At 37.1% G+C, this 13,830-nt stretch overlaps 1 protein-coding gene and 1 long non-coding RNA gene across 3 annotated transcripts; both read right to left on the reverse strand.

Annotated features, from left to right (window-relative positions):
* Window positions 1-3,422: 3,422 nt before the first annotated feature.
* LOC108945418 (uncharacterized) lies at window positions 3,423-7,449 on the reverse strand. 2 transcript variants are annotated; one of them, XR_011415387.1, is made up of 3 exons: window positions 6,049-7,445; window positions 5,235-5,597; window positions 3,423-4,016 (listed from the first exon to the last, which is right to left on the reverse strand). It is a non-coding gene; the product is annotated as an uncharacterized lncRNA (long non-coding RNA). The 2 variants fall into 2 exon arrangements; XR_001969560.3 differs by lacking the exon at window positions 3,423-4,016 and having other exon boundaries at window positions 4,330-5,597; window positions 6,049-7,449.
* Window positions 7,450-8,388: 939 nt separating this feature from the next.
* On the reverse strand, window positions 8,389-10,172 carry LOC104097782 (probable galacturonosyltransferase-like 9). The gene has a single exon (XM_009604398.4). The coding sequence runs from the start codon at window positions 9,791-9,793 to the stop codon at window positions 8,729-8,731; it is 1,065 nt and encodes a 354-aa protein (XP_009602693.1). The 5' UTR covers window positions 9,794-10,172; the 3' UTR covers window positions 8,389-8,728.
* Window positions 10,173-13,830: the final 3,658 nt, after the last annotated feature.

Below are 13,830 nucleotides of genomic sequence, written 5' to 3' on the forward strand. Positions count from 1 at the left end.
TCATTTGTGGGATTTGGAATGCCTAAGTGGTCTGATTCTTTAAACCACTTGGCATATGCTGATGATACGATAATCTTTGCATCTGCTCATCCTCCCTCTTTGAGCAAGATTATGGCAGTGTTGGGGAACTATGAGAAGATATCAGGTCAGATGATCAACAAAGATAAGAGTTCATACTACATGTATTCAAAGGTCGCTAATGGATTGTTTCAAGCAGTTGGAGCTATTACAGGATTTGCAAGAGGTAATCTCCCCTTCACATATCTAGGGTGTCCTATGTTTTACACTAGAAGGAGGAAGGACTATTATGAGGATCTTATCAAGAAGGTGAAGGCTAAATTGCATTCATGGAAAGGAAAACTGCTATCATTTGGAGGAAAGGCAACACTCATCTCTAGTGTGTTGCAAAGTATGCCAGCTCACATGTTATCAGTCCTTGATCCACCAAACAGCATCCTGAGGCATCTACATAAGACTTTTGCTAGGTTCTTTTGGAGCACAAAGGAAGAAGGGAGAAGTAGACACTGGCCTTCATGGCAAAATCTTTGCCTTCCTAAAGAGGAAGGGGGGCTAGGTTTTAGGTCCTTAAATGATGTCTCAAGGGCACTATTTGCTAAACTATGGTGGAGTTTTAGGACCACAAAATCTCTGTGGTCTAATTTCATGTGGAATAAGTATTGCAAGAAGGAGCCACCAACTGTGGTGCATTTTAGGGGAGGGTCTCATGTTTGGAGACAAATGCTGAATGCTAGGGAAGAAGTAGAACATGAGATCGTATGGGAATTGAAGAGTGGAATAACTAATATTTGTCATGAAAATTGGACTGGATTGGGTGCACTTTATCATGTATTACCTGAAGAATTTCCAATCAATGAAGGTCTTCAGGAGGTGGCAGAACTACGGCAAGGGGAAACATGGGATGATCAGCTGCTAGATCAAACTTTCAATGAGAAAATTGCATAACATATAAGGCTAAATGTGCACTATGAAGGAAGTGAGGGATATTGGGATAAGCCATTCTGGATGCCAACTCCTTCAGGCAAGTTCAGTGTTAGCAGTGCTTGGAAAATATTAAGGCATAGGGCAGATCCTAATCAGGAATTCAAGTTAATATGGATTAAAGATTTGCCATTCAAGATATCCTTCTTCTTGTGGAGATTATGGAGGCATAAAATAGCCACCGATGACATGTGGAGGAGGCAAGGGCAAATGGTGATGTCTAGGTGTTGGTGTTGTCAGCAGGCCCAAGAGGAATCCATTGAGCATATATTTGTCACAAGTCCTACTGCCTATAAGGTATGGAACTTGTTCATGGGGGCTGCTGGAATTTCTGTGCAATTGATTCAATTGAAGCAGATTGTAAGGCATTGGTGGTATGCTCAGTGTTGTCCGAAATTAAAGCCACTATTTCAAGCAGTACCAGCTATCATCACTTGGGAGCTTTGGAAGAGAAGAAATGCAGGTAAACATGGTGGTTCAATGTCCACAAATAGGGTGATTCATGAGATAAATAGGACATTGCATCAACTGGCAAGGGTGAGGTATGATTGGATCCCTAATATTCCATTGTTATGGCCAGACATGATTCAATACTTTGAAGGATATAAACCTATATTGATCACTACAAGAGTAACATGGCAGCTTCCTTGTCATGGTTGGTACAAATGTAATACTGATGGAGCTTCAAAGGGCAATCCTAGACCTAGATCCCTAGGCTTTTGTGTGAGGGATGATAAAGGTAATGTGGTGTATGCTAGGGCAGTAGACCTGGGAGTGACAACTAATATGGTGGCTGAAGCTAAGGCTATTCTTCAAGGGTTGGAATATTGTGTGGAGAATGATTTTCACCCTCTCATACTGGAGACTGATTCATTGGTGATGAAGAAGGCGATAGAAGGGGAATGGGATCCTCCTTGGGTAATTGCACAGGATGTGAAGAAAATTATAGAGATGAAGGACAACTTCAATGTGATCTTTCAACATGTGTTCAGAGAAGGCAACTCAGTGGCGGATTTTATAGCTAACATTGCGTTCTCTTTTGCAGGTACATCTGAGTTTCATTCATTCTCTGAACTGCCTAGTGCAGGGAGGAGGTTGATCAATCTAGACAAATCTCAATCGCCTAACCTTAGGATTAGGATAGCAAAGAGAAGAACCCCAGACTGATGGCTTCACAAGATTGGACTCTGCACAAACTGATATGTCCATATGCTAAGGAAAATGCTGAACCCATCATATGGTATTTTTGGAGATTGTTGAATCATTTCTCAGTGGTATTAGCATGCTTTCAAGCTCAATCTGAGGATGGTTTAGCAATGTTTTGAATGATGACTACATTAAAGGTTCTAGTAGGGAAGGATCTGAGCTTACAAGATCACAAAAAGGCACATTCTCAAAGGCTAGCATTTGCCTTGCAAAGTCTTCTTAAAGCCAGATCATTCCTAGCTTTTGCCTTGTAAAGCCAGCCTAAAGCCAGCTCATGCCTGGCTTTTGCCTTGTAAAGCCTGGCTAAAGCCAGCTCATGCCTGGATTTTGCCTTGTAAAGCCTTCCTAAAGCCAGCTCACGCCTGACCTTTGGCCTGCAAAGCCTGCCTAAAGCCAGCTCAAGCCTGGCTTTTGCCTTGCAAAGCCTGCCTAAAGCCAGCGCATGCCTGGCCTTTGCCTTGTAAAGCCTGCCTAAAGCCAGCTCAAGCCTGGCTTTTGCCTTGCAAAGCCTGCCTAAAGTCAGGCTCCTCTTCTACACATTAATCTTGATGAGTGAGCACATGATTAATACTTGAACAAAATCAGTTCACTGCATATGGAGATCATATAGTAGCGACACTTGGAGGATGATGCGAACTTTAACTCTGTGGTGGAGATGTTTGGAATTCATTTTAGCCTATGGACAATATACCCTGGTGCCTGGTGAGAGCTTGATAGGTGCTGCTTGGTATTTGCCAATGACAATTGGATTCACATACACTAATAAGAGAATGAAGCATTCAACTTATCATGTTGTAATAGTTAGTTCATTAGATTTTAGCTTTCTATCTTTTTTAATAGCTAGTAGCTTCATGCAACTTCTATTTTGGTTTGGACATCTTGTAAGCATTGGACCCATTTTGGGATTTTATTTATATATTAGCCAGTAAGTAAAAAAAAAAAAAAAAAAACTCACTTATTCCTAAGCGATTCTATTAAACAAGGTTTAAAGCCTTGAGTTCTTGCTATTCAATTCTACCAAACTCTAAATCACTTTTTCAAGTGAAAGATAGAGCAAATTGACACTAGTTAATGTTTGCAACCATCAACCATAAATGGAGCATAAGAAATGAATAGAAATCAACCACTATATATATATATATATATATATATATATATATATATATATTCAATGGCAAATACCCATTAATATTACACCCACTTAGGGTCCACAACATTTGTTATTAAATTTAGCATCTCATACTAAAATACAAGAACAAAGTAATAAAGAAAGTCATAAAAGCTTACAATGAAGACAAAATTTTGGAATCTCTCCAAAAAGCTCCAAAACAAGTGGTGTATTCAATGCTCTAAATTTAGTCCGTTTTGCAGACAAGATGACTCACAAAAACCTTAGTTATTCTATTTATAATAGCCCAAAAGTCGCGAATAAAATGTGACAAAATTAGCTGTTCAAATTAATTCGCGATCGCAGAATGGAACAACACTTTCAGATTTCCATCGCAAATCAGTTATGCGATCCACATAATGATTTCGCGGCTGCATAATGGATCGCAGATTCGTTTTTTTACTGGAATTTCTCTTGTATTTGTGCGATAATTCTGCGGTCCGCACATTAGTTATGTGACCGCATATTGAATGGCATATTTGACTCTTGAAACTGAGCTAGGCTGTTTACATCTGCGATAGGTATGCGGTTCGCACACCAATTTTGAGGTCGCATATCTGCCACAAATCTGCCTTCTTCATGGTTTTGTCATCTTTTTCATGTTCTTGGCTCTTCAAGTCCGATTTTCTTCAAAATACCAAAACTATATAAAAAATGACGTACAATGCTTTAAAAGATGAGCTAAAGTCTATGAAATTAGTGTCAAAAGTGTCCTATTTCTATGGCACATCAACGCTCGGTGGGACAACTGGCGTAATTTAGCCAAATGAAACCGCCTTTATGTCCTTATGACGTGCTGCCGGCTGATTGGTTATGTCCACCCCTTATCAATCTTCAACATCACATGTGGGGGAATAGTGTAGGATATAACGGTAAGCAACACAACAATTCAAATTCCTAGTTAGCTTGGAAATAGACATAAGGTTAAACTTAAAATAGGGAACACATAGAACATCTTTGAGAATGTCACCTCCATTCAAGTGGCAAATTTCCTACATAAATAATTTGTGCATAATCCCTTGTGGGAAATTGATCATGACTAGTATCCCTACTTCAATACCATTGACCAATAAGTACTTAATGCTAGTCATATGATTAGTTGCTCATGTATCCACTATCCAAGTAGCACATGATTTAGGCAAAGAAAAGGATATACCTACCATATAAGAACTAAGCTCTCCAACACTGGTTTTGCTCAACATACTCAAGATCTGTGTGAATTGATCCCGAGTAAACACAAGTAGAACTACTGGAAAAGCAGACTACTTTCAGACTGTGCCATGTTGCCATTCATAGCTAAGCCCTTCTTCGTTGGCTTAAAATCAGGAGGATAACCAATTATCTTAGCAATTCTCTTAAGATACCCTTTTTCATTATAGAACTCCTACTTCATAAGCTTGAAACAAGTCTCCTTACAATGACCCTTCCAGTGACAAAAGTTACATTCTGCATAATAGCCTTGCCTTAGCTTCTTCCCTATATTTGTGGCAGTAAATAAGCAGTTGGCTCCATATTTTTAGATAAAACACAGTTGCCTCCTGCCACCATCTTTTGACTCTCATCTTGAATTATCATCGCGTAAGACTGATTAATGGTAGGAACTTTAGATTTTATCAGAATTTAACTACGAGCTTAACTATAACCTTCATTAAGGACTATCAAAAATTGCCACAACCGTTGATACTGTAGATGCACAATCTACTCCTTCGATTTCGCATATTCACACGATAGAAGAGGCATACTAGAATCATATTCATCCCAGAGATCCTTTATTTTGAAATAATACACCAAAACACACTATATCTCATGTGTTATCGTGGAAAACCCTTTTATGCATGTAGTACATGTGAGAGACATTTACCTTATCAAATCGTTCATGCAAATCTTCCCAAATTGCACGAGCATTTGACCTAAACAGAACTTTACTCAATAGATCTCGACTCACATTATGCGTCAACCATGATTTGATAATCGCATTACATCGATCTCAGTTGCTCATGAACTATATGCCATAAGTGGCTTTGGCTATCGAACCATCAACAAAACCTAGCTTGTTTCTGATCAGTAAGGAAACCTCTATAGCTTAGCTCCATAAAGTGTAATTTTCCATCCTGATCAGCTGAATTCAAAGTGAGAGTGAACCAGGAGCGACGGAAGGATGCAAGTACAATGGATGATTGTGATCAATTACAGACATTCCTGCAGTAACGATAGCAGTCGTCCCCTGCACGTTTACAATATCATTCGCCATGAAAATTAGGGCACAAAAAAACTCAGAGAAAAAGGAAAATTATGAGTCTCTCGTTTTTTAACTAATCCGTGAAGAAAATTCCTAGATTCACTCGAGCAAAATGAAGAAGAAGAGGAAGCTTGGAGAAGAAGTTATAGAGAGAGAAAATTGTAATTGTTCTACTTTATCTTCTAACTGAGAGAGATATTACATATGCTTTTATACAACTGACTGACCACCATTTACTGCCTAACTAACTTGAATCAATCAGATATTCATTTAACAACTATAGCTAGCGGGCTAACTAGAGTACTAACTAGATGATGATTACATTAATGAAGAGTATACTTAAATGATTATAGCTACTAAACATGAAGGTGCTGAAACTGATTTTACAAATGATATTTGAACCCTCTGCCTCAACTATGAAAGACAGACAACTCACCAAGTAAGCTAAGCTTCACGCCTGACATTTTAGCTCTATGAACTCCAAATTCATGCTTAGTATACCTCACTAATATAATGCTATCACAATTATTTTACCCATATTTGGAAAGCAGGCGAATAAAATTGGTTAAACACAGAGACAGCGCGGACTGCAGAGGACTGTTTCCTGCCTTTCCAGAAAAATCCACACATAATGCCCCACTCACATTCCAACAACTAGAAAAAAAAAATGATTTCAAAATGCAAATTGCATAACATAAATGCCAATCAGTAAATTCGAATCTTTGGGATAGATACAATTACACTAAGCATCTCTTATTTTTACTCGATCTAATTGGGAAATAAACAATGAGGTATAAAAACAAGGTAAAGTAGGCAATTGGGAAAGTTTCTTCATAACCACATGCCGTTTGGTTTGACTAAAAACCACATGGACATGGTTGCAACATTAACCAAATGTCCAGTTAACTATTAGTAAAAATGAATTTGACTTTATAATAAATTTCCATTTTAAATTATATTTCATACACACATATACACATACGTATGCCAATATATATAATCTTGAAAAAAGATTCGAATTTAGCCGAAGTATTTGATCTTCTTATATTTATTCTTTGTTTAGCTTTCAGATCAGTCCATGATTGCTCAACTTGGCTCTGGCATTTGCTACGATTGAGCCATGCAAACAAACAACATATCTAAATATATCCCTAAACTATCAACCACTGTCTTCAACACTCAATAACTTAAAGTCTTAAACTATCCTTTATTAGCCGCTATTGCGAAGTTACAAGTCACAACTCACAACTATCTATGACAACCACAAGGACTTGAATCATCCATATTACAAAATACCATTTGAATTTGAACATCTCCCAGCAAATAGTTATAAAACTGTCATTGACGTTCTATCAAAAGTAATTTACGCAACCAAAATGAATTAGAATTGCTTCAAAGACCGACAAAAGTAACCAATGAAGAAGCTACTGCGTGTACATATGGTGACTGCATATTTATTATAACAACAACAATAACCCAGTATAATCTCATTAGTGGGGTCTGGGGAGGGTAGTGTGTACGCAAACCTTACCCCTACCATGAGGTAGAGAGGCTGTTTCCAATAGATCCTCGCATCCTTCCCTCCAAGAACTCCCCACCTTGCTCTTGGGGTGACTCGAACTCACAACTTCTTGGTTGAAAGTGAAGGTTGCTTACAATCAGAACGACCCCTCTTACATATTTATTATAGAGAAGGGAATATTCACACTGATTTGGCACGAATTAATTGCTCTTTGGTGGAGATAATGGATATTTCCAGAAAGAAATGTCTGAACATAATGGTTGAAACCACATGTCAGTATCAACGCCCACTACAAGCTCCAGCTATTCCATGGAATTTCCCATGTGTTGCACTTGGAATTTACGTTGCTTTTGCTTTTGCAGTTTAAGGCCCACAGACAATAAAGTTCCAGAAGGACAAGTTGCACAAGGCAAGTATATATTTACATTTTATAAGCATATCCCCTTGTATGAGCTGGACGTCCCTTTTCCCTAACACTTCTCTCCTTTTCTCCAAATCATTGTCCTCTAATATGCACACTAAAAACATTTAAGGAAAATAACGTAACAATTACGTAATTATTAAATACTATTACCTCTGTTACGTGAACCTATTTTTTTTTGTCCGTTCAAAAAAGAATGATCCCTTTCTAAATTTGAAAATAATTTATTTTAAACTTACAATTCTACCCTTAATGAGAAGTTTTTATAACCACACAAATACTCTGAGCCTCTTTTTTGACTTGTTTAGGATCACAAATTCCAAAAATCTTCATTTTTTTCTTAAATTTTGTTCTCAGTCAAACAGGTTCATATAAATTGAAACGGGGGAGTATATCTCAATTATCGCTTTTTAATGTGTCAATTAATTAACACTAAACAGTGAATGGGTTTTCGAAAATTTCTTATTTTTCTAACATATCAAGTATCTGAAATAAATTTAATTTGTCAAAAATAACAAGTATTTGAGAATATAAGGAATATCAACTACTCCCTCCGTTTTCCAATTTATGTGAACATGTTTGACTAGACACGGAATTTTAAAAAAAATGAAGATTTTTGGAATTTATGATCCTAAGCAAGTCAAAAAGGAACCCAGAGTATTTGTGTGGTTATAAAAACTTCTCATTAATGGTAGAAATGTAAGTTTAAGCTAAATTATTACCAAATTTAGGAAGGGTTCATTTTTTTTTTAACAGATCAAGAAGAGGTTAACATAAACTAGAAAGGGGAATAGTAATAAAGAGGGCTGAAAGCAACAATACCAACAATATCATCCACGTAAAACTTGGCTTTTTATCATACTTGCCGAAATAGCACCTTGATTAATGAACATTAGTCGCTAAACAGATGAAGCAAACAATTAGAAACAACAACAAAGCTGTTATTCCTTTTCTCAATATGTCCGTACATACAAATCCAATGAATCCCCCAAAAAAATTCCAATCAATGGAACCACCAACAATTTCTAATCCCCACCAAAAATTTAAATCATCAAAATATCAACCATGACCCACTAATTTCCTCTTTCAACTAATCAATCTGTACAATGCTACCAAAGAATCACCCAATAAAAGAAAATAGAAAAATAAAAAGAATCCGAATTGATGAAGTTTTCACTTGGTTCTGCTGATTGGCTTGTACAAATCATAAGGTTCCCAAAGATAATCCAAGGGACAAGGTTTCTTCTCATCGAGCCGAACCCACGGCTTCCCCTTTCCACTCCAATGCAATAGGCTCACCGGACCAGGGTGCAGTGACCTACACGAGCCCTTCACATTATCCCCACCGAGCCCATGTTGGTTCCATTTATGGTCAATTGGCTCAACATTTCCACCAAAAACCAACAGAAATGGTGGCAATGAACCCAGCTCATAAATCCTTGTCCTTTTCTGTAATTTCATCCAACTCTCTATCTTCATTCTGTAATTACCTTCCCTCCATTTCTCCAAATCCATCACCATTACACCCGTATTAAAGTAACACGGGTTTCTTGACCCGAATATCCGGGGCAAAATCGGGTCGAACCAGAACGAGTCTGTGAAGTACTTGGTGAAGTTCGCGTGGCAGTATTCGGGTGCTCCGATTACCCGTGACCCGGTAAGCTGAACATTCCAAAGCTTGTGAACATCGTCCGCGAGGATTACATCGGAGTCTAAATAAATGACCCGGTTCACACACGGGTCAAGTATATCACCCAGGTAGTTCCTGGCGTAGTTTAACGGGTTTTCGAGTGCTAGTCGGATCGAAGATGAGATGAGATTTAATACACTGTCTTCTCTAAAAACGTACACTTGAAAGTTGAGAGAAGGGAAGATGGATCTCACGAGTCGGATCAGGACCCGCGGGTTAGATTCCGGATCGAATTCAGCGGATATGAAGTGGAAGAACACGTGCTCTGGACACGACGCGTGGCGGAGGACTGAGTGTACAGCCGCCATTGATCCTCGTAGGTACTCCGAGTCAAGCGTCATCGCTACGTGAACCAAAGACGGGTCACAATACGACATCGTTTCAGCTTGTTCCTTTACTGGACAACCCGCTCCATTCCTGTAATCCGGTGCCTCTCTAAATCCGAACAATCTGTCACTGTTAACTGGACGAATCGCAATACACACAAAAGGAAAAACCCCAAGAATCAAGAGCCAAACAAGTCCTGTGACTGAATGAAACAAATTCATATCTGGGTTTTTGGGGTTTTCGATTTTGTGAGTGTTAAGTTGTGTATATATATTGGGGGCTACCGGTACAGCATTGTGGAGGTGAAGAAGGAAGGAATAATAGGTGGACAAGTAGCTGGAAAAGGAGATGACCAAAGAATGGTCAATAAACAACCGTATATATACATATTAAAGAATCGTCAATGGTAAAAGAATAACTCAAATTGATTTTGTTACCATGTAAAGAGAGAGGAGAGAGGGAAATGGGATTTGCGTTGCTGTTTGCCGTCACTTTCTACTGTAAATTTTGGAAGGTATGGGCAGTTTTATAGATGACGGGCTAATGCGAAACTGCTTTGCTGTAAAGTGAAAAACTGTGAGCGTGTGATTTAGACTCATTTAGTTGAACGAGTGCTTAGCCTAGGGGAAGAATAGATTATGGGTTATTAATTTATTTTCCGCTAATATACGTGGAGATTCATCTATAAATTAAAGGTTGAAAGTATAACTTAAAGAAAAGGGTTTTAGCAGTTGGTGTTAGTTATTTTAGAGTTAATAGATGGAGGCAGTTTAGTAAAAGCATATACGTGGAAGCTTGTTATAATAAAGGCATAATTTTAGGGTGGATTTAGTTGGTATTCCTTTAACTGTTATTTTTGGGGTTGGTAGTTAGCTGAATAGTGACTGAGCTGTTATACGTACAAAAATACTTGAAGCACTGTTATGCATAAAATAACATGAATATTATATAGTGATTATAAAATTATGTCAAGCATAGAGATAATTGCAGAAAAGTACAGTGTTTTTCATCCGCATAGCCATCATTTTATGTTTTCATCCTAGAGCCCATGAAACCCTCACAATATGACATCATCACTTGGATATGACTTTACAAATCTATATGTGATTTCTTATTCTTTGCACACAACCAACTTAAATTGAGCATATACATTCATATTGCAACTACAACAATGCAAACCAAATATAATGCAACTCGAAAAAAAATTAAATCTTCTTCTTCCCCAAATTCTAAATAGCATAAATAAAAAAATTGACAAACATTACTACAAGTTCGAAATTTGGTTGAGAAATCAACAAAAAGAAATTGACTTTATACATCAATTGTTTGAGAAAAAGTGAAAAAAATTTTAATTTCAATTTTAAGTCCACATATGTTGTATATGTATAAAAAAATGTATAACTTTATATAAACTAGTATATGAAATGTATAATAATGTATTCCAGTATTTCGCCAACGCAAAAAAGCAAAATTAGCTTTAACTACACATATGAAAGAGGAACTTACTTCAAAAGAAAGACCATTGCACCAAAGTCGAACAAAAATTACGAATAGAAAGAGCAATGTTATATATCACTTTTTACACACCTAATATACAACATTATATAACATTATACACTTATTATAATTTTGTATAATATTGTATAACATTGTATAATAATGTATAATATTGTACACAAAAATTAGATTTCACCTACATTTTTTTTTTTCAACTGGTATGATTCTCAAAACCAACGTTAATCATGATCGATCAACGCAGTACTCTAGATTCAAGTTAATTAGTACAAGCTTTTTAAATATTTTTAGCTTCACCCAAATAATTTCACTAATACTAATCAACACCCATTTGATTTTTTTCACCAAAATATATCTTCCTCACATATGTTGATCACGTCCAACTCTAGTCCTAAAAAGGATAAGTGATTGCTGCAAATATAATCCGGTCTAAAAGTCCGGAGTCGAATCCAACAGGGAACTAAGGTTTAGCTACAACTGTTTACTATCACTAAGAAAACAAGCTCGAACAATTTTTAAGTTATAAATATTAAGATTCTTATGTCTAACTAATTAACTAACAAATTAAAGTAGTGAATTAATAAATAGGATACTAAGAGTTGGAGACAAGATTGGAAAAGCCTAGAGTTATGATTTCTCCAATTGTCGGAATCCTTCTCGCTGTGTCTCCTACAGTTTCACCTAAGTATTATCTACTGATCATGAGCACTCGGCTTATCATAATTCTCTCTCGAGCAACTACAATAACGTACTAGTCATATTCCTTCGAATTACGCTAGCTCGCACTTTTTCACCGCTCACTATGATAACGTCAAAGCTTTGTTATCTCTAATCCCGCTTTTAAAACCGCCGTATTGATCTCTCGTATACCTTGGGAGTGATATTGTTCGACAACAACCTAAATATGCACTCTTTCTCAAACAATTCATAATAAATAGGCACGATCAATTTATGGTCATTCAATCAACAGCAATAAACACGTAGCTGAACAAGTAGGGATATTCAAAGACAAAATTATATAAAAACGTAACAAGAATTCATCCTCCAAGAGGTTCCATCAAACCCTAGATTAGAGAGTTTAGCTACTCATAATTGTATAAACAATCATAGTAATATTCAAAAGCATTAAACTACAGATTAAAGAAGAACGGAGATAAAAACTTTTGTGATTCGTGCTCCAGAGTATTCCGTAGTCTTTTGCCTCTCTAATAAGGTCTTACCCTAGAAATATGGGGCCGAATTCTACATGTCCAAAAATAGTGAGGAAATAAAATTGGCTCGGAAAGCAGCATCGGCACGAGGCACTATCAGAGGCGCCAATGTTTCTGCACAAGGCACTATCTGGGGCTCCAATATTTCTGCGCGAGGCACTGTATGGGGCAGAAATGATAGTGCCCTGGATAATGCCTTGCACTATCTACGGCCATGACTTTTCATTGCCTTGCACGTCTTCTTTTATTGCTCCATTTTGAGGCTCTAAGGTACTATATCTTGCAACGTTTTTCCAATTCATGTCCAAGCATTCCTACACGTGAAATAAGCTCATTAAGCTCAATTGTCGCATAAATTAGCATCCAAACAACAAGCGAATAAGGTAAATAACGTCAAAATATATGCAATTATAGCACGACATCAACACCCCACACTTAAATATTGCTCGCCCTCGAGTCAACCAACTAAACACTTTCTCTTCAAAGACCCAACAACCCACACATTGACAATACACTACACCTATGACCATGGTTGATAGCAACAATTAAGCTCTAGCATATGCAGTCAAAATACACTTCCCGTACTTATGCCCAATTTCAAAATGTCAAACATAGGAACAACATGGCTATAACAATCCTAGCCTCGATAACTAACTCAATGTGACAATGCACCCGAGGCTTGAATACTTAATCTAATAGAGAAGTCTAATAATGTTACCTATCCTTTGTGAAACCATGTGCCCTCACACTAAAATAAAATAATAAGTAATCCACACATCCAAATCATATGATCGAATATAATTTTAGGACTCACACATATGAATAGAAAGCTCTCATTCTCTCAAAGAAGTCACACGCACGCAAAAGGTACCACAGGCTTGCCCATTATGTAAACCTCTACTAATATAGGCCTGCTCGATACGAAATCAACTAGGACTTTATTATGGTTATAATGTGGGCTAAAGAACGGGTATGATATATTTGGGATATAGTAGCTAACCCTCTGAAGCACTTTAACACATCACGTATTCAATTTTAAGCGCAATTCCTTCAATCCACTTCAATCATCACAAGATAGCTCACCCAAAAATATTTTTTCTTCTACTTTACACACTACTTCATATCACATCCACTAGCAAAAATAAGAAACCTTTATTTATTTAATTTTTATTTCTTTCTTTTTATTTTGTATTTTTGCCTTGCCCCTAGTGGATTTTATTTAAAGCATAAGTGCACATTTCTTCCTTCTATTGGTTCCACTCAAAGCTACCCCAAGTTTTCTCGTTACTTCTTTCTAGCGCTCTGTTTGCATTTCAAGTGCTTTAAGAGGTCTAAGGATCAAAATAATTCAATTAAGAATAAAACGGGATAGGCTTGTAATGCGAGTGCCAAAAAAAAGGCTTATAGGCTCAAAAGGGTAACTATGGATGATTTTATTTGTGATAGGCAACAAAACTCAAAAAGATCAAAGAAAGCCTAACATCACTTTTCAAACCGAGCAACACCTAGGATTTCGCTTCAATTCAAATTTC

The sequence above is a fragment of the Nicotiana tomentosiformis genome, chromosome 4 (assembly GCF_000390325.3).
Source record: "Nicotiana tomentosiformis chromosome 4, ASM39032v3, whole genome shotgun sequence".
Taxonomy (NCBI): Eukaryota; Viridiplantae; Streptophyta; class Magnoliopsida; order Solanales; family Solanaceae; genus Nicotiana; species Nicotiana tomentosiformis.

Excerpts from the sequence above, each read along its gene's own strand:
- LOC104097782 (XM_009604398.4), bottom strand. The coding sequence starts at position 9,793 with ATGAATTTGTTTCATTCAGTCACAGGACTTGTTTGGCTCTTGATTCTT.